This window comes from Epinephelus fuscoguttatus, linkage group LG20, assembly GCF_011397635.1.
Source record: "Epinephelus fuscoguttatus linkage group LG20, E.fuscoguttatus.final_Chr_v1".
NCBI classification, from domain to species: domain Eukaryota; kingdom Metazoa; phylum Chordata; class Actinopteri; order Perciformes; family Serranidae; genus Epinephelus; species Epinephelus fuscoguttatus.
The window spans coordinates 874,919-897,040 of record NC_064771.1 but is presented as its reverse complement, the minus strand read 5'-3'; the positions used below and the strand labels follow the sequence as shown (position 1 = coordinate 897,040).

Genomic DNA, 22,122 nt, shown 5'->3' with positions numbered 1-22,122 from the left:
AAATGTACAAGCAATGCAATTTATTGTGCAACATAATACCCACAGACACTGGCCCACCACAGTTCCCAGCCACCTGATTTGCTTTACCTTGTATTTTGTCTTTAAATTATCCCATTTTTTTGCCGCCTGCACAGGTGACACCTGCCCCTCCAACCCTATTTCTTTCACCACCTGCCTGTAGGTCAGGATTAGCTTAATTTGCCACCATTCATTAGGTTATATCAACATTTTGACCCACAAGTATGACTACTTACTCCCAGCCGGCTTTGGCTACATTCCTCCTCCCACTTAAGAGGTGCACAAGCTGGACACGTGCCCGTATAAGAGCAGAGATGTCAGCATCTGTGACTGAAGAAAAATTAATTAATGATATTGCTAAAAGCTGGCGATTCAACAACGCTGAAACAGTGACATGATTAATGCACACTGAGCATATCTTACACCACAATATTAACTTGAATTGGGTAATGGTACAACAATAGCGTGACGTTTATAGTTCGCATGGGTTTAACATATTGTTTGGAACATATAACGTTACGCATATTATCAAGTTATGGCATGAGATGGGCAAAGCTTCATGTAACGGTGACTTACATGGTGATCTCTGTGACTTTTCAGCCATGTTGAGCCAGTTGTTCATTTTCTTTCTTCTTCCTCTTCTCCTTCTTCTTTGGGTTTATTCGTCTGCCACCGTGAACGGTCGGTCGCTTTAAATATTGCTCCCGCAAAGCATTGTGGGATTAAATTATCTCCTTTCCTATCGCTTAGGAAGGTCCGATGTATCCTATGCTAAAGGAGAGCTGAAAGGAAGTATTGAACCTCCTTTCCTTAGTGTTTAGAGAATTCGAACAGCTCTTATCATGGCGGCCACTAAAATACTTCCAGGCCATTTCACTCAGCTAGGAACCTTCCTAAGCAAAAAAGACTTTCCGACCGCAGCCTTTGAATTGGAACAGTACTTGGGCTGTGACTGATGACGTGTCACAAGTCCGCACAAAAACGCATATTGAGAAACAGCTAAAAGATCTTTCCTTGGCAGGATGGAACTAAATGATTGTGTAAATGTTTTTGTGGTATTCTTTTCCTTATCTTTCTATATATTTTGGTCTGTGTTAAAAAACAACATTGCATAGATTAGTTTTAACGGCTAGTTCCAAGTTGAAGTCCAATGTGCTCCAGGCCCTAAGGATTTTTGATGTGTCATGTGAGTTTTTCTCTCCTTGTGACACACCAGAAAAGCAGCCTCTTTAACCTCTTGATTTACAAGTTAAGCGCTGTCTGTATGCATGTCATGAAGTGTGTGTTACATCCTCGGGAACAGTACAGTAGCTACTACATTTTTCTTAATATTGTTAATGAAAGGGGCATCGGTGGCTTAGTGGTAGAGCAGGCGCCCCATGTACAAGGCTGTTGCCGCAGCGGCCTGGGTTCGAATCCAGCCTGTGGCCCTTTGCTGCATGTCATCCCCCTTCTCTCTCTCCCCCCTTCACACTTACCTATCCTGTCCATTAAAGGCAAAATGCCCAAAAATATATTGTTAATGAAATAACATGACAACACAGTGCAGGATAACAGTTGTAATTGTGACAAATACAACAACATGGTCACATCAAAAAAGACAGTTGAACATTCTTTAACAGATTGCTCATAAGGTAAGACAAGCAACAGAATTGCTATTTATTATGAACATCATTAAAGACTTGCACCAAGACTACTGTATGTTTACTTGAGGAATGTGTTTGCACAAAAACACGTTTTGGCCTAAAACTTAATTGTCATTGAAGACAGCCAAATGTTACTTCATAAGTGACTTAACAAAAAAGCATTGTCAAATAGTTCAAAAACAAAACTAAAAAGAAGAAAAAATAAAAACATTTTTGCATAGACCTTGATAGACAGACAGATTCTTTACTCAAAAGTGCCAACTAACAATGGTCAAATGAACATGGTTGCCGTTCTTGATCTTCACTACTGTGATGCTATTATGTCATATGGTATTATTCTTAACAAATGACCTGGTAACAACAAGAAATGTGTCATTTTAATGTACCTGTTCAACTATTTCAATATTATGTAAGGTTTTACAAATGGACACATGGTCACTGACATCAGGAAAAGAAGATTTTCTATCAAAATTGTGTATGAATCATAAACACACACATACTCTCTTGATTGAGTTAGATTATGTCCATTACCCACACACTGGAGTTCAACACCTTGTTCATTTCATAGCTGAAGTCAGGGTAGCTATCATAATGGATTGACAGCTCCAGCACACAGCCACATGTATGGGCCACAGGTCTTTTCTGGAAACCTTGAATCTGGGTGAAGTTAACAATGATTTTCTTCCCCAAGAACAGATCTGAACCTGTGCAGAACCTGAGGAACAAACACAGATGCTGCATCTCAGAATTCCTCAAGTATGCAGTGAGGTACTTTTAAATTGTCCTGGTGGACATCCATTGCCTCTGGGAAGGTGAGGGACTTCAAAACCTTTCTCAGAGTTGGTTGCAGTGTTTCGTACACTGTGCTGAGATCCTGAAGATAGTGCCTGGCCATGCTGAGTATTTTTGCCCATTGCTCGATCACATAGGCTGGCTCTTGGACAAGCGTTTTGTGGGCAAGCTCTTCGAGGGTTTCATTGACATTGCTGGCTGTTGGTATCCTTCTGCCGCTGTGGTTATCAAGGATTTCAATCAATTCTTCCTGATCACCATGATTCAAATACTGCACGCTCAGATTCAGGCATGTATTTAAGGAAGTTCTCCACTAAATCACTCTTCACATATCCCAAAGTAGCTTGCTCTAGTATGACAGGTGCTATCTTCACAGGAAGATATTTCTCTCTCTCCCATCCAAAAGCAATTATTCAACCAACACTCTCCCACTGCTGCTGTCCAAAATCATGTCTTAGGAAAGGTACTTTAAAAGTATTTCCCACTGTGCACTGGTCGTAAAATTCAGTCCAGAATTCTGAGAGACAGTCTGTCACAACTCCACCATCATCATATGCCTTTTCAGGTTTTCCATCTGGCAGTACAAGCTGGATTTTAATGTCGGCCTCTTTAAGTCCATCATCACTGAAATGAGCAATGAGCTCTGGCAATACCTGTCCTCTGTGAACAACCAATATTTTCTTCACTCTCTCACTAGATGGCATGGCTTGTGGTGAAATAGGCAATGTATCATCCAAAATCTATGGTTCATTTTCAGAAAAGCTTCCTACAAAAACAATGTTGCGGCTCTCAAAAACATCCTCCCTGCCCTCCTCTGTGGCATACACTGCAAACTCAAAATTGTCATCTTGCATTACTTCCAACAAATAGCACTTCAGGGCTGACTGTTTCAAATGTAGCTGATGATGGGGGTAGCAACATTAACGAGTGAAGTGGAGGACTGAGCACTCTCCTCCTTTTCCAAAGATGAAGCCAAACCTGGGCTGTGACTGTGTGGTCTGTCATTGTTTTTGTTTTTTGTGTGGTCTGATAAAACCTGAGAAGAGGAAGTTTTGTGTCCTGGTACACTTGTCGAACTGTCATCACCTCATCAAGTGTAATCTCTTGATAATTTTTGATATCTAACTAAAAATCTGTTAAGGACCCCAGACTATTTCTCCCATTTGGAAAGAACAGGTCAGGTCAGCGTCCTGTATCACATCCCTTTTCTGACCATCCTTTGAAATTTCAAATTTTCTAGCTCCCCCTCCTCGCTTGGCTCTCACTTGCTTGAAAGCCTCTTTTTCATCATCATAGTGCATCCATCCTATTTCTATTTTTCTCATTGTCTTCACAGCATTTTTTTCTGACTTGGCTTGGACAATTTGTTTTTCAAGCGCTTGTACAGCTTTGATTTGCGAGTGTTGCACTGGCTGTTTTCCTTCCTCCACAAAATACAAACACTGCAAGGCGATCCCAATAAGATGACAAATAAGTCTTCAAGTCTTCATCTGTCATCAGCAATATGAAAATGCAATTGTTTAAAAAACATCGATCCTGATTAGATGACCTAATCATTAGGCTACTGATAACATTTAGGTATGCTGAGTTTCAGGAAACAGCAAGAAAGCCGATAGTCAGGAAATGACCATGAAAAGTGGGCCTACAGTTGTTTGAATGAAATATTGTGCTTTTACTTTACTTTACCTTACTTTACTTGTGCTTTTCTCTCACTCAGCGCTCCATCTATGCTGTGAATGATTCATTTAAAACTTTTATGTTTTATCTAAATCACGTTATTTCAAAAAATCTCATTATTCAGCAGTGGACACATTGGAAAGTGTTAATTATAAGGTTTCTGTCAATATTTTTTTCACGCTTGGATGATAAAAACTCATGGAGACATTAGTCCGAATAAATTACATACTAATCTAATGGTGCGTTCGTTTTGTACTCGGAGGTCGGAAATTCCCAGTTCCCAGTTGGAAGTTTAAACTCGAACGCACCCCGAGGTTGGGTTCTCGGAAACTTGGAGCAACCGCATCAACCCTGACTTATGAATTCAAGATGGCTGTTGGTCACATACATAGTGAGTAAACCATAGAGTAAACACTCTGCTGAAGTACTGTTTATAGCAATTTTATCTTATTTGTTTTACATTAGGTCAGCCTCATCTGCGGCTTTCATCAGTTGGAGTGCATGATGGTTTTGAAGCTGTCTATACTCCGAAAGTGCAAGGGAAACAAAGGCTTTCTTGTGGGTGTCCATGTTTTTTTCTGACTTGTCCATCGTCGTCAACTAGAACGCAAAAACTGTTGTCAACTTGGAGGTGACGTCATTCCCACTTCCGACTTCTGACCTCCGAGTACAAAACGAACGCAGCATAAATCCTGCCAAGCTCCACTGCCGCAGGTTTCATTGACAAGGCCCTGCCTTTACTTCCAGCAAATTGTTTACTGTGCAAAGCATTGTGGGGATTTTATACCCGTGGAGGATCCACACATGCATCCTTCGAAACTTGGAAGGATCCTTCACATTGGAACAGTCCTTCGGCGGGGATCGATGATGTGACGTCCTTCAAATTCGGCCGTTTGAGGATCCTTCCTTGACACTGAGAAACACCTATTGAGCTCGTAAGTTGCACGTTTCTGTTTCCGGTACATGGGACCTTAAAAATCGATTTCTCATAATGTATTTCAATGGATAGATGAAAATTATTTTCTGGTCCCGTTTGAATTGTGCCATGAATTTCACATATGTTGTTTGTGAATTTTTAATGTATTTTTTCGTGCAAAGAAGGCTACAATTTAGCGGGAAGAAGTCTGATACTGTTAGGTTTTGTGTGAGAGCGCTTTTTGGACTACAGCTCTTCGCTGCTCTGGACACGTATGATATATGTTACCACTTGCACTCGGAACATGGCTGTGTCTCTGGTACACTTCACCGCCTTCTTCCAAGGAGATGACAAAAGCCTTAAGTGTGGCAAAAACCACTACAAGTCTGGACATGTGGAAAGTTTCAGCTATGCCAGTGGGGAGATGGTCGGCGTTGTCCACGCCAGTAGACGAGAGCAGCGTTACAAGGTTTTGGTGAGTATAATGAGAAGTGGGGGGAAAGTGTGATGACGTGATGTCACATAGGCGACATGTAGTCTTTCTCATTACGTTGTTTCCACAGCCTTTAACTGAAAAATCATACAATAAACTGTCAAACTCTTAACATGAAAAAATATTATTTAGACCCACACAAAACATTTGTGTAATCCAAGGCATTTAATGACTGGGACCAGAAAATAATAATTTTCTCTCCATTGACTCTCATTCATATTTTCCGAGCCTAGAGGTCCGATGGGGGTCTACCGGAAGGGGCGTGATTTATGAGCTCTATTGAGCTTTTGTGAGGCTTGATTAGATAACCTCAGGAACTGTTCTTTACTTGTCAGAGGAGGGGAGTGGCTGGGGTGTGACTTCTGGTTTTTTGACCCTTCCCCAACCTAAAAATATTTTCACTTCAGCCACCCTGAGTGACTGGTGGAAAATACCTCCACCATAAATTTGTCATTATATTTTTAAAACTTACCCTTTGATATTTGAAAGTGAAAAGTTAAGGAAACTATTTAATTTTGGCCAGACTTTAAATGAGACATAAAATGAAGTAATTTTGATGAAATTTTACTATCTTCAAGCACAGATTTGGATATGTTTTTTTTGTACAATAGTCGCACAGCATATGTCCAAGGACATTATATAATATATATAATCTTTATATGATTATATTATTTTTGGCATTTTCTAACGAAAACATGTCTTCTGGGAGGTATGTTTAAAAAAAAAAAAAATCTGTGGTAAAATTAATGCAAAATGCTTGACTACAAATCAGTAGAAGGCTGCCTACGGTTCCTAAGTGCTGACAGGATGAGGAAACGGTCTTGGGGTGCCGTCTTCTTGGACGCTCACTTTGCGGCCTGTCTCTGACATCCCCTGTTATATGGAACTTGGCCTTCAGTTTGCAGATAGTACTAGGGCTCACTCCAAATAATGCTGCAACTTGGTTTTGCGGAACACCAGCTTGAAGTTGCCCTATCGGATGTTGCACGCCGATTCTTGGAGCAGACACCAACTGACCACTGACACAGGGCCCATGCTCACAGGTGCCAGAAGCTCAAAACAAGAGTCAATAGCAGAAAAAAAAAAAAAAGCTGTTTGGCATTGGCGGAGAAGATGCTCTCTCTACTCAGCTCTGCTGCTCATCCCACAAATGCATGTTCATTACAAATGTTGTACCATTTAAAAGGGATATAAACAGGCTTTCCAACGGTATTAGATATATTGCCAGAAAGCATTGTTACACCAAAGAAATAATCTACCAAACACAAATTTCCTCACTTTTTGTGCTTAGTTTAGTTAGTCACCCAAATAAAAGTCAAAGTAATCTTAAAGCTGTATGCTGACTTTGGAAAGTGCCTTGATCAAGTTATTATTTTTTATGAATGAAAGAGTCATTTATCAGTTGGAAAACCATACTAACTGAAACAGCAGTTCAAGGCAAACACTTACCCCTGACACAACTGAAACTTTGACTTGTAATCCATCCCTTCATCTTGGCGACAAGGGAGCATGATTCAGATACCACATGCAGTATGTGTGTATTAATGGCTGACTGAAGCAGAGGTTATTATAAGCAGCAGGTTCCAGTGGACAGCAGCAGGACAGACAGAAAGACAGACAGAGACAGACAGACAGAGAGACAGACAGAGGAGCAGGGCTGTGTGAATGGACAAGAGATAGAGAGGGAGAAGGGCCTCTGGTACCTGACTAAATCTGGAAAAAACAACAGCCAGACCTGCTGAAGGATTAGCTGCCTGTTCATGCTGTAAGTGAACCAATAATAACACAGGTTACAGGTGTGTTATCGCCATTTTGGCGGGGGGGAGGGGGCGGGTGTTGGATCGTTGCATGGTTGCTATATCTGTGCAGTCACAAGCTGACTAGCTGACTAACCCGCTGAGATCCAATCATGTAACCATATAAATATGGGGCTGAGCTGGGAAACAGGTCTCTAGGGTAATCAGAAATGCTAGTTTTAATGTGGATTAGGGCTATCTTAATGTGTTTGCCCAACTAATGCATGGCCATTTAGGTTATCCATTACTTCAGTTGCCCCTCTTAGGGTATCCTATGACAATATCCTGGTGGTGACATAGTGCAAGGGATTCTGTGGCAGCAGTATGGCCAGAATATTTTTAGCCGTTGTCCTCAAACTCCCTTTACATGGTAAGTGTCTTAGTAAGGCCACCAAAAATAGTTTCCTTAAGGGGCTTAAAACATTTAGAGCAGAAATCTAGAGTTTATAACAGTTAAAGCAATACATGGACACAGCATAGATCTGATATATTGGTCTACAAGTTGGCTATCTTTAGAGATAAAGAGTGCCCCAGGAATGAGTCTGCTGTTTGTTGTTTTTGCACATACAATCACTTGCACTAGATATGCTCTCTTTTATCCACTGCTCATTTTTATTTACTGCTCATTATTATCCACTTCTCATTATTATTATTATTATTATTATTATTTATCGCCGTTTCTTGTATTTTTGTACTTTATTTTGCATGCCTAGTTTTTAAGTTTAAATTTTGAAGTTTTTAATCTGTCTATTTCTCCTTGACTGCTGTAACACTGGAATTTCTCAATTGTGGGATCAATAAAGGTGTATCTTATCTTATGTTATTTTATCTTAAAACCCAGAAATGAGTTTGCATTTTAGCACTCCAGGTTCCCTCATCTCAAAGTCAATGTTTTTTTTAATGAGTTTAGATATCTATATATCTATACATACATATATCTATGTATAGATATACAGATATATATTTTTCATTCTTCATTTTTCTTTTTATTTTTTAAATATTTTTACTTTATTTATATATTTATTTTTACTCTATATTGGATATAATACTCCCATACCCTCTATTTTTCATCCAAACACACACACACACACACACACACACACACACACACACACGCTTTCATGTGTCTTAAAAAAGGCGGTTGCTAACAAGTGGCTAAATGAGACAACAGAACGTCATCACGCTGATCACAGCTGTAAAGCCATGTTGTGGTTGTTATAACCTTTGTTTAACGTTAGCTTTTTACCTCTGGTGATTGCATTTAGGCTTCACAAATCATAATAGAGGGGTTCATTTAAATTAAACTCATTGTTCCGAAATCATCATGATGCCCTGTGGTTAAGGTCTGGTTAGGTTTAGGCACAAAAACCACTTGGTTAGGGTCAGGAAAAGATCATGGTGTGGGTTAAAATGAAAAAGAAAGTGACAAACACATAAGCCGTGAGCCTGCTCCGCCTCAAGCCGGTCACGGCGCACCATACGCCCGCCGTGAGCTGTTCAGCACCGCGGACAGTCGGACTAATGGGATGTCTAACCAATGGGCTGTCGAACCAATGACATGGACCCCATGAAAACAACAGCTAAAAAATCATCCATTATTGGTTCCCATGACTGCATCAATACCAAACATAAAGGAGTAAAGACAGAGTAAAGTAGTAAAGACAAGAATTTAGCGAATGCATTCTAAGCTCTCAGATAAGTGAGATGTGCTCTGCATGTACTTTTTGTCATTGACACTGTGTTAGTTTACACCACAAATGAGCCATACGTTAGGAGACCTAAAACCTGATCCAAGCTGTACAGTCAGCACAGACTGCTGACTCCGCTAATGTAGTTCATTAGGTCTGCAGGTGTTTGACAGCCTTTATTGTGTGAATGATGTTGTGTGTATTTTATTGTAGTCTATCTTGTGATTGTTTCTGACCAATGTAAAATGTCTTTGAGTATCTTGAAAAGCACTCTATATATAAAATGTATAAAAATGTGTTATCAGCTGTTGCCTGCACTGATCCTGTGCCCTCTCCTCTACAGAGCATGGCCCTGCCCTCTGTGATGGTGTTGCCCCTGCTGATTATCGTAGCAGCGGGAGTGTACTACATCTACAATGAGGTCATGCAGTTCATGTCCAAGTCCTTGGTGCGGAACAAAGTGGTGGTGATCACTGATGCTGTGTCTGGGGTGGGAACTGGTAACCTTACTTTTATTACTATGGAAGTTTGGTTTTCACTCTGTCAGCAAGATATATCAAAGGTGAATTCCATGAAAATTCCTAAGACTTCCTTTCCTTTCCTAAGAGGAACAATTATTCTGATCGGTCATGGCTAGATGGTAATCTGGGTTTGCGAGACTCTCATGAGCCACTTCAAAATATTACTGTCTGGCTGTTTAAGGGTTAAAGCCCTAAACACATACAGCGAGCAGCAGCAGACCCACCATCCGACACCAGCACACCATGAGGACAGAAACAGAGGGCTCAGCTGAGACAAAGCACCTGCCACAGCAAGCAAACAGGCCATCTGCGGTCATTTTGACTTGACCAGTTGACGTCACTACAAGCCGATTGGCTGTTGAAACAGGTGACATATGCTTTACGTTCTCAAACCGGCCACCAACGATTTGACCAGCTGAGTTGTAGGTGACACCATCAGCCAACTTGAGTCAAGCTCAGACCAGCCAGTTCACATCGCTACAATGTTTCTCTGCAAGGTTCGAAAATGGTTTTGTCTTGTTGTGAATCTTTAATCTGAACTGGGCTTTAGAGTGTGATAACACTGTGGTTAAGGTGTGGTTACATTTAGGCACAAAAGACACTTGGTTAGGGTTGGGGAACAGTGAAGATTTGGGTTAAAATAATGATTTGAAACATGGAACATGAAATCTCGCAGGAGTTCATGTGAAATTAGGTTTACTTGTGCTTAATTGTGTGATTTGATGATTATGGTATTAAAGCCACAACCACGAACAGTAATGGAGACCACCTCAGTTTAAAATATGTTGCTTTGAACTGCATTGCATTTATAGCAAATAGTACACTGCCTGTTCCAGACATGTCTGTTTGAAACAGCCGACAGCTTATTCTGCAGTGTTGTTGCTTGTAGCTTTCTTGAGAGCTGCTCATACAAACAACTTCACTCTCGGCACTGTGCTACCTCGGGTCGTGAGCAATACACCTGGGCCCCAAACAGCTATAGATTTATCATGATGTTTAGATGTGAAAAATATTGAAATATGTTGCTATTCTGACTCATTTTACAGAGAAATGAGGCTAGGCTGCACAATATGTGAACAAAAAAAATTCATAATGTGAGTATTTTGACCTATTGTGATTTGAGTTTCAACTTTAGTTAGAATAATAATTTTCATTTTAACTGAAAAAAATATAAAAATTATGATTTTGGGATTTTTGCTGGGGTCTGTATCAAACAAGCATGTTCTCTTACATCTGAAATGTTATTTATAGGCTGGCATCTCTGTGGCACCACGATGATTTATTTATTGTTGTGACACTTTGCTCTCTCAAAAATTTTCAGCTCCTGTGATTGGGATATTGCACTTGGCGATATTGCAATTTTGATAATATTTCGACTAATTGTAATATATAATGTATGATATATATATATATATATATATATATATATATATATATATATATATCTATATATATATGTAAACACACACACAAACAATATAAATATATAAATATATATATATATATATATATATATATACAGTACAGGCCAAAAGTTTGGACACACCTTCTCATTCAATGCGTTTTCTTTATTTTCATGACTATTTACATTGTAGATTCTCACTGAAGGCATCAAAACTATGAATGAACACATGTGGAGTTATGTACTTAACAAAAAGGTGAAATAACTGAAAACATGTTTTATATTCTAGTTTCTTCAAAATAGCCACCCTTTGCTCTGATTACTGCTTTGCACACTCTTGGCATTCTCTCGATGAGCTTCAAGAGGTAGTCACCTGAAATGGTTTCCACTTCACAGGTGTGTTTATCAGGTTAATTAGTGGAATTTCTTGCTTTATCAATGGGGTTGGGACCATCAGTTGTGTTGTGCAGAAGTCAGGTTAATACACAGCCGACAGCCCTATTGGACAACTGTTAAAATTCATATTATGGCAAGAACCAATCAGCTAACTAAAGAAAACGAGTGGAAAATTGCAAAAACTTTAAATGTGTCCCCAAGTGGAGTCGCAAAACCATCAAGCGCTACAACGTAAACTGGCACGCATGAGGACTGACCCAGGAAAGGAAGACCAAGAGTCACCTCTGCTTCTGAGGATAAGTTCATCCGAGTCACCAGCCTCAGAAATCACAAGTTAACAGCAGTTCAGATCAGAGAGCAGATGAATGCCACACAGAGTTCTAGCAGCAGACCCATCTCTAGAACAACTGTTAAGAGGAGACTGCGCGAATCAGGCCTTCATGGTCAAATAGCTGCTAGGAAACCACTGCTAAGGAGAGGCAACAAGCAGAAGAGATTTGTTTGGGCCAAGAAACACAAGGAATGGACATTAGACCAGTGGAAATCTGTGCTTTGGTCTGATGAGTCCAAATTTGAGATCTTTGGTTCCAACCGCCGTGTCTTTGTGAGACGCAGAAAAGGTGAACGGATGGATTCCACATGCCTGGTTCCCACTGTGAAGCATGGAGGAGGAGGTGTGATGGTGTGTGGGTGTTTTGCTGGTGACACTGTTGGGGATTTATTCAAAATTGAAGGCACACTGAACCAGCATGGCTACCACAGCATCCTGCAGCGACATGCCATCCCATCCGGTTTGCGTTTAGTTGGACGATCATTTATTTTTCAACAGGACAATGACCCCAAACACACCTCCAGGCTGTGTAAGGGCTATTTGACCAAGAAGGAGAGTGATGGAGTGCTGCGGCAGATGACCTGGCCTCCACAGTCACCGGACCTGAACCCAATCCAGATGGTTTGGGGTGAGCTGGACCGCAGAGTGAAGGCAAAGGGGCCAACAAGTGCTAAACACCTCTGGGAACTCCTTCAAGACTGTTGGAAAACCATTTCAGGTGACTACCTCTTGAAGCTCATGGAGAGAATGCCAAGAGTGTGCAGAGCAGTAATCAGAGCAAAGGGTGGCTATTTTGAAGAAACTAGAATATAAAACATGTTTTCAGTTATTTCACCTTTTTTTGTTAAGTACATAACTCCACATGTGTTCATTCATAGTTTTGATGCCTTCAGTGAGAATCTACAATGTAAATAGTCATGAAAATAAAGAAAACGCATTGAATGAGAAGGTGTGTCCAAACTTTTGGCCTGTACTGTATATATACATACAATATACATACAATTTCTTTTAGTACTGTCACAGCCAAAATACTAAATAAATCCTAAAAAAGCCATTAAAAACTTAAAATTGATTGGTTCCATAAAACTACATAAGAAATTTTGAGTATTGGGTCATTTTGGTACCAGTGATGAAGGTCGTTCTTTTTATTAAAAGACACAATTTTTGTTGCCAAGCTTTGTGTCTACATAAAGCCAGCACATTTGAAAGTTCTTCAGACACAAAAATGGCTAAAACAAGGAACCTAATGCAGGAAACACGCCTGAAGATAAAGATTCTCAGCCAGGAAGGGTACAGCTGCCGCCAGATAGCCAGGAAGTGCAGATGCAGTCCTTCAGCAGTTGGATACACTCTGCAGAAATACAGACGAACCAACAGCTTGGAAGACAAACCAAGATCTGGGCGTCCAAGGGTTTCTTCAGCAAGAAATGACCGCATCCTGATCCGCATGTGCAAGCAAAACCGTCGAATGACATCACAGGAGCTTCAGCAGCAGTGGTCAAACCAAACTGGAGTCCAGTGTTCCACCCGCACTGTACGTGGCCGACTTTTAGATAATGGCTTAAGGTCCTACAAGGCTATCAAGAAGCCCCTGATCATTGAGTGTGTTTACAAGGTCTTTAGTATCCCGGTTTTGATTGGGTTTTTTAAGTATCCCGTTTTTGTGTTTGTGCATGTAAACACCATATCCCGAATTCAGAAACCGGGTTATGCCCTTTTCCCGGTTTCAAGAAACCCGGTTTTGCCACCTGGAGTACTCCGATAGAAGCCGGGATACTGGAGCATGTATACGCCTTATCTCGGTCTCTGACGGCTGCCCGCTGTGTGCGCAGGTGCCAGAGTGACGCACCAGATATACAAGCAACATGGCGGCAACGAGAGCTTCCCATTTTTGGAGCGACGAAAAGACTGAATTTTGCCTGAAAATGATGAAAGAACTCAACATAACTACATGTTTAGACGGCAGAAGACACAGAAATGCTGGCCTATTCAAGTCTGTTGTGGACAAGCTACGTGACGCTGGTTTTCCACCTCGCACCGTTGAACAATTTAGGTCCCGGTGGAAAATATTAATATTTATAATAATAATAATAATTAATAATTAAATATAATTAATAAATACATCACATTTCCCGCTCAATCTGTTGTAAACAAAAGACGTAAAAGACGTAACACACGCCTGCGCAGATAGGATGCTGTGATCAGAAAACGGGTTACTGGTATTTATCATGTATACAGGGATATGATTAACCGGGTTTCTCTGTGTTCCATGTAAACATCATATCCCGGATATGCCCAAAGCCAGGATAAGCCTCAAAACCGGGATACTAAAGACCTTGTAAACACAGTAAATGAGAGACAGAGGTTAGCCTGGCGTTGTTGGGCCCAGGCACACAAGAACTGGACAGCCAGGAATTGGAAGAAGATTTTGTGGTCAGATGAGTCCAGTTTCCAGCTTTATCTTCTTCCTACTAATGTGAGGGTACGCAGAAGGCCAGGCGAAGCATTATCTCCAGCATGTACAGTACCAACTGTCAAGCATGGTGGAGGCAGTATCATGGTTTGGGGATGCATGAGTGCTGCTGGTGTTGGTCATCTCACTGTCTGTGATGGCACATTGAACTCTACCAAGTATTGTACCATTCTCGAAACCCACATGCTCCCTTCTGCGCGTGTACTGTTCTGCTGAGGTAAAAACTGGATGTTTCAACAAGATAATGCCCCTTGTCACACATCCATGGCAAGTAGAACTTGGCTGCAGGAGCACAGTATCCAGGTCTTAGAGTGGCCAGCTCAATCCCCGGACATGAGCCCCATTGAAAATCTGTGGTGGATTATCAAAAGGTCTGTTTCAAAGCATAAACCAAAGAATTTAGAAGAATTAAAAGCAGTAATTTAAGAAGAATGGGACAAGATTACCCCTCAACAGTGTGAAAGGCTCGTTGGGAACATGCCAGCCAGGATTAGAGCTCTACTACGTGCCAGTGGCAGGACTACTAAATATTAATTTGATGATGTGATGGTTTATTTATTTTTTGTTCAGTTTTGAACACATTCTCTGTTATTTGTTGACTTTGACGCTTACTTGGCTCTGTTCAGGTAGGTTGTCAAAAGGAGTCACTGTGCTGACAAGACTTCAGGAAGTAACTGCTTCCGCCCAAGTAGTTTAACACATAACCCTACATAATGAGATATATTAATTTTTTCATTTCATATCTGCTGACAGAGCTAGGTGTGCTGTTCCCACTGTTTTCATTCTATATGTTGAGCAAAATGTCGAACTACTGAATGATAATAACTAATTAAATGAAGTGACAAAGTTACTTAACATTTTTTTTCTTTTTTCTGTTCAGAGTGTGCCAATCTCTTCCACAAGGGCGGCGCCAGACTGATCCTGTGTGGGACTAGCTGGGATAAGCTGGAGTCTCTGTATGACTCTCTGACAAATGACGCTGACCACAGAGAGGTGAGGTAATTAATTTAATAAAATGGCACGATGCTGGCAGTAATGTCAGTATGAAGCATCATAAACATTCAATTCAATTCAATTTTATTTATAAAGCCCAATATCACAAATCACAATTTGCCTCAGAGGGCTTTACAGCATACAACATCCCACTGTCCTTACCATGCCAGACTCTGAGTAAAGCCTTCCAAACTAAAACCATAAATCTCTTCTGTGGTGCGGAGTCATCTTTTTGGGAAACTTGCCAGCTAAGAAACAAAACTTTAGCTAAAGCTGCTTCAGTAAACACTACTATGTTATGTCTAATAGTATACACTGAAAACGTTGGCAGTACAGTGACAGTTAAGGAGCAAAGACAATGACACTTTACTTAAAAAATTTGTGTCCCTTATTGTAATTACCAGAGAACAAATTAAGAATGAACGATGAACTGCTCATCTAATCTTTTTTTTTTATTTATTTTTTTTCATTGTGTAATGTGGTGATAACAGAACAACAAGAGGACAAGTGGACAAGAGTGGAGAGACATAAATGGTCAAGAGTGATTATATAAAGTAAGACAAAGACATACAACAGAAATCCAGACCAAATAAAAAGGAAAACAAAACAAACAAGGAACAAACAGATGCTTAAACTGATGGGTACACAGGCAACGAGGCAAAAACAGAGATCCAGCAAAACTGTGTATACAGATAGATGTGTATACAGGAGATGGCTTCCATTCTGATCTTGGGACTTCCAGCTCATACTCTGTGCAGATGTTTTTGCACACTGTGCCAGTTAGTCTATTGATGATTGGTGTTTTTGTGCTGTCTTTCAGTCCAGCCTTTTCCAACCACTGGTAGGATTTCTTGATGTCGGCCACTTCTTCAATCTGTCAGTGGTACATGCTGTGCAGGGGCTTGTGCTTCCATGATGGTTCATCCTTCTCCTCTGCATTCTTGGGTTTTTGCTGTCTGAGATATTCACTTAGCAGCTCATCTTTGGGGGATTCCTGGATCTTGGACGTTTCGCTCCGGACAGTGGCTCTGACGCCCACCAGTCCTTGTCCCCCCTTGCTATTTTTTTTTTTTTTTCCACAACTTGTCTGCATTGGTCTTCATAGCTTAGCGCCACAAAAGGGTGTAAGCTTCTTGTGAAGACTGATGCACTGTTAATCTTGCAGTCAAGTATTTTATACCCATAATGCGTGGTTGTGACCGTCACCCACCCTCCCTGGAGACTAGCCTAACAGCCTTTATTGGAAAAACTTCCTAATATGAGTCAGAGAGGGCCGTGACACACCAAAGTGTGTCAAGGGGGAAGTAAGGAAACAAGCAAGGGGGAGGGGGCAGGTGCTTAAGTCCTGAGTTGTATAGTGACAGTGCATGCGGAGAAGAAGGAGGAAAAACAAACAAACAAATAAACAAACAAACAAAAAAAAACAGAGGAGAAACAGGCAGTGCAGCTGATGTATTGTGGCCTTGAGGTGGTTGTGCTCCATGCAGATTATCAAAAATAAACGTATACATGTCTACTATACTGTACTGAAAAACAAACGCAAAAGAGAAGTCTATACTGAACACCAAAAATGTGAGAGTCTTGGTGGAGTGGGAAAGCCCGATTGTAGAGACGAGCTGCCAGTGTGGAGTGGTAGGTTTGAGACGCAAGTGGGCCCCTTTGGAGTGATCCCATCGGTTCTTTGCGATGCGTCATGGAGCTGAAGTATCAAACATGCATGCGTGTATTTGAACCCTCCAGTTCCAGTTCAGCAGTATTGTCGATTTGGACCAGTTGATGGAGTAGTCCGAAAGTTTAGAAAAATTTGTTATGAGATTAAATACTTCATGTAAAGACGATTTCGGTTCTTGTAGATAAAGTAAAATGTCGTTGGCATATAAATTAATTTTGTGCTTTGAGTTGGCGGAATGGATACCTATGATCTTGCTGTTCTGACGGACTGCCATGGCCAGTGGTTCGATGAATATTGCAAACAGTAGAGGTGAGAGTGGGCACCCTTGTCTGGTTCCTCACTGCAAAATGAAGCTTTTAGATGTGATCCCGTTGGTGGTGACTGTGGCCTTAGGGGAATTATATAAGGCTGATACCCACTGGATAAATGACTCTCCAAAGCCAAATCCACTCAGGGTGGCAAATAGGAAGGACCAGTTGACCTTGTCGAAGGCTTTTTCTGCATCAAGTGACAGAATAATTGCTTTTGTATTAACGCGTTGTACTTCACTTATCAGATTAAGAACTCTTCTGACATTATTACTTGAGTGTCTGCCATTAATGAAGCCCGTTTGATCATTATGAATTATTGATGCAATTATTTTCTCCAGTCCAGAAGCAAGTGCCTTTGAGATAATTTTGATATCACTGTTGATTAGTGATAGAGGACGGTAGCTAGAAGGAAGTGTGGGGTCTTTGTCTGGCTTTAGTAATAATTTGATTGCTGCTGTATTCATGTGAGGTCTTATATCTCCGTTCTTTTTGATCTCTGTCACTGTCCTGATGAAAAGCGGTGCTAATATTGTCCAGAAATGTTTTATAAATTCGGCAGGAAAGCCGTCTGGACCTGGAGCCTTACCTGTTGGCATTTTCTCTAATGCACTAATAGTCAGGGGGGCGTCTAACATATTTCTGTGTTCCGTGGATAACTGAGGTAAATTTAGGTTATCGAGAAAAGCCTGAATATCTTCTGGGTTTGGATTGTTTACTGTTGAATATAAGTTATGGTAGAAAGAATAGAAAATCTGATTGATCTCCTGAGGAGATTGTGTGTAATTTCCGGACGGAGATTCAGAGATTTTTCTTTATTGCGTTGGAGCTGATTAGCCAAAAATTTTCCTGATTTGTTACTGTGTTCAAAATCATTATATCTTAGTTGCTGTATGATAAATTCAGTTTTCTTTGATAGAATATTGTCCAGTTGCGATTTTGTACACTGTAATTGGGTCCATACTTGATCACTTGGATTGTTTGCATATTCCTGTGTTAGTTGTTTAATTTTTTCCTCAATGTTTTTTTCTGCTTGCAATTCCTGTTTCTTCTTGTAGGAGGAGTATGATATAATTTTTCCTCTGATTACTGCCTTCCCAGTTTCCCATATTAAAGATGGAGATAAATTTGGAGAGTCATTGTCTTCAAGAAAGTTTGCCCACTCCCGTCTCACCATTTTGTCAAAGTCTGGGTCTTTAAGTAAAGAGATATTAAAGCACCATGTTGGGGCCGTTTATGGGTGGTTTCTATTTGCAGATTGAGTGATATTGGTGCATGGTCGCTGATAATGATCGGGTGTATTTTTGTGGTAATTTTTTGTGAAATGGAGTTATTTAAGAGAAAAAAGTCAATTCTTGAAAATGAGCGATGCACAGGAGAGAAGAAAGTATATTCCCTCTTCGATGGGTATTTGAGTCTCCAGCCATTGCCAAGCCCAAAATCATCCATATATTCCTGTATTACCTTAGCCGATTGTGATTGCTTTGTGTGTACTGAGTTACTAGATCGGTCTAATGAACCATTTAGGACTGTGTTAAAGTCTCCTCCAATTATAGTTGTCGAGCTGTCTGACAGGTTAGATAGTAGAGAGAAGATTGTGTGAAAGAAGCCTGGATCATCATTATTAGGGCATACAGATTAACGATATAATTTGTTAAAGATTGTTGCCTGAATAATGATGTAGCGCCTTCTGGGTCTGTTACCGTGCTGTTTAAAGTAAATGGTAGTCTCTTGTGAACCATGATAGAGACACCTCTTTGTCTGTTGTTATAGCAGGATGAAAAAATTTGGTTAAAATTTGGATCTTTAAGAGATTTTTCTTCTGACTTTAGCAAGTGGGTTTCTTGTAGGAGAAAAATATCTGTTTTCAATTTTGTGACAAAGTCCATCACTTTAATTTTCTTCGCCTGTGAGCGGATGCCATGTACGTTCCAGGAAACCAAGTTTAGGTGTGACATTGACAAAGTGGTGGATAGAGAAGGAAAGGGAGAATACTGGGTGGAGTATGTGAAGTGTGCATTCACACCCTGTGAGATTTTTTTTCTTCCTTTTTTTCCCTTTTCACTAAGTCAGTGTTGTGTTCATTATATATACATATATATCCACATGTACATACATATACATCTGCATATAGACATACATACATATATACCAGCGCCGCATGATTAATTGCATTGCAATCGCAGGAATGCTTAATTATCTGTTGCAGGAGAAATGTGTCAGAGTATCATTTTGAATGAAATATACATACATATATTTATTTATTTATTTCAAGAATAGTGCAGCCCCAATATATATATACATATATGCATACACACATCTTTTGGTCTTTTTTTCTTTTTTTTATTAAGCTAATTAATTAAGCTATGGTTCTACTTTGTTTTGTGGTTTTAGGGGCACTTATCTCACTTAGAAGAGCCATGGGGTGGTGGTAGAGTGGCGGAACAGCTGCCCATCTATGTATAATTTGTCGACCACAAGAGAGGTCCTATTTCCCCTCTGCCTGTGCTCTTTTAAAATGGGATATAACACTTTCCGCCTCTCGTTGATTTCCCTGGGGAACTGATCGTTCATACCAAACGAAGTGCCTTTTAGCTCTCATCCTTTACTCTTAACGAGCATTTTCTGCTGATAATGTTCGAATTTGGCGATAATCAGACGAGGACACTGACCTCCGTCGGGATCTTGAGGGCCGTCACCATGAACTTTTTTACTTGGACTTCTGGGTTGTCTGGTGTGCTCTCCGGGATGCCAGAAATGATTAAATTGTCTCTCATGCTTCTGGACTGCACGTCGAGGACAGTTTCCTTCAGGAGTTTATTTTCCTTTTTGAGGAGATCTACATCTGAAGTGACCGCCGCTAAGGTGGAGCGGAGTTCAGCGTTGTTTTGCTGCAGGTCACTAATCTGCTGGTAAGTGAACTCCAAGCTTACCTTCAGGTCTTTTATCTCCTGGTGAAGCATACCGAGCACTTCTAGCTTCTTGTTGATGGATTCCAAGACGCTAAATTCGGAGGATAATAAGTCTTGTGTATCGGTGGCTGAGTCGGTCTTCTTCCTCTTATTGGGGTTGTCGGCAGGACCCTCCATGATGCACTCGTAGTAGTAGTGATCGACTCTGGCTGATGGTGCAGGCTGGAGTTGTCACCCGTTAGATAATTATATTTGTTTGGCTAGTTTGTTGATATCTAATCTAGCAGCTAGGCGCCGCCATGTTGAATCTCAAAATCTCACAGTGGTCTCGCGGTCTCACGCTGCCATCCGGTCTCTCTCTTCGTTTCTGTGCTCTTTTGTGTGCCTTTTTGTGTGCTTTCTTGTAGTCCATCAAGGCGGTGCCCAGGTTGGTCTGACTGGTCCTGCAGGTTTGGTTGACTGCACTATCGACCAGTAGCTGGTGCTTGGCTCCCCTGGTATTACTACCATTTCCTTTCTGGGCCTTGTTCATGTATTGGGCCACGTGCCTATTCATCTTGGCTGCTGTAATGCCTGACAGGGGCTTCCATATTGTACAGAGGCAGGTTATTGGCTGTTAGCTGGATGGGGCCGTGCCTGTCTGGGGATACCATGATCAGGACTGTCTGTCCTTGGGTCAGCCACTCTGGATGGGTCCCATCCATCAGCAGCTGGTTCATATGTTCATGGAGTCCAGTTAATTTATTCAGCCAGTGGGTGTGGCTCACATCAGGGCCCAGAGCTGTCCAGCTCTTCATACCTGATACTCTCTCTTGGATGTCTGCTGTTGTAATGGTAACTGGGTCTTGTTTTGGGAGACTGCTGCGGTCTGCTCTTAGATCCACTAGCCACTTAGCATCTGTGTTATATGATGCCTCCTTCTCCCATATGCTCTTCCAATATTGTTCAGTTTCAGCCCTGGGTGGATTTATTTATTCTCCTGGCTTCTTCTTCTCATGTGTATCTCACTATCTCTTTAATCTTTTTACTCCTGCAATTTGATATTCTTTATTTTATTCCTGTATATTTTTTGTAAATGTTTTAAATTGTAGTACTACTCATTTTGTATAGTACAGGCCAAAAGTTTGGACACACCTTCTCATTCAATGCGTTTTCTTTATTTTCATGACTATTTACATTGTAGATTCTCACTGAAGGCATCAAAACTATGAATGAACACATGTGGAGTTATGTACTTAACAAAAAAAGGTGAAATAACTGAAAACATGTTTTATATTCTAGTTTCTTCAAAATAGCCACCCTTTGCTCTGATTACTGCTTTGCACACTCTTGGCATTCTCTCGATGAGATTCAAGAGGTAGTCACCTGAAATGGTTTCCACTTCACAGGTGTGCCTTATCAGGGTTAATTAGTGGAATTTCTTGCTTTATCAATGGGGTTGGGACCATCAGTTGTGTTGTGCAGAAGTCAGGTTAATACACAGCCGACAGCCCTATTGGACAACTGTTAAAATTCATATTATGGCAAGAACCAATCAGCTAACTAAAGAAAAATGAGTGGCCATCATTACTTTAAGAAATGAAGGTCAGTCAGTCCAGAAAATTGCAAAAACTTTAAATGTGTCCCCAAGTGGAGTCGCAAAAACCATCAAGCGCTACAGCGAAACTGGCACACATGAGGACCGACCCAGGAAAGGAAGACCAAGAGTCACCTCTGCTTCTGAGGATAAGTTCATCCGAGTCACCAGCCTCAGAAATCGCAAGTTAACAGCAGCTCAGATCAGAGACCAGATGAATGCCACACAGAGTTCTAGCAGCAGACCCATCTAGAACAACTGTTAAGAGGAGACGCGCGAATCAGGCCTTCATGGTCAAATAGCTGCTAGGAAACCACTGCTAAGGAGAGGCAACAAGCAGAAGAGATTTGTTTGGGCCAAGAAACACAAGGAATGGACATTAGACCAGTGGAAATCTGTGCTTTGGTCTGATGAGTCCAAATTTGAGATCTTTGGTTCCAACCGCCGTGTCTTTGTGAGACGCAGAAAAGGTGAACGGATGGATTCCACATGCCTGGTTCCCACTGTGAAGC

At 40.9% G+C, this 22,122-nt stretch overlaps 1 protein-coding gene across 1 annotated transcript in view; it reads left to right on the top strand.

Moving 5' to 3' along the window:
• The first annotated feature begins 7,134 nt into the window (after positions 1-7,134).
• The window catches only part of dhrs7cb (dehydrogenase/reductase (SDR family) member 7Cb), a 101,539-nt gene continuing 86,551 nt past the window's right edge, over positions 7,135-22,122 (top strand). Inside the window, exons 1-3 of the mRNA XM_049563930.1 lie at positions 7,135-7,307; positions 9,370-9,526; positions 15,030-15,142. Coding sequence (XP_049419887.1) covers positions 9,373-9,526; positions 15,030-15,142 — 267 coding nt within the window. The 5' untranslated portion in view covers positions 7,135-7,307; positions 9,370-9,372. The remainder of the gene's footprint in view (positions 7,308-9,369; positions 9,527-15,029; positions 15,143-22,122) is intronic.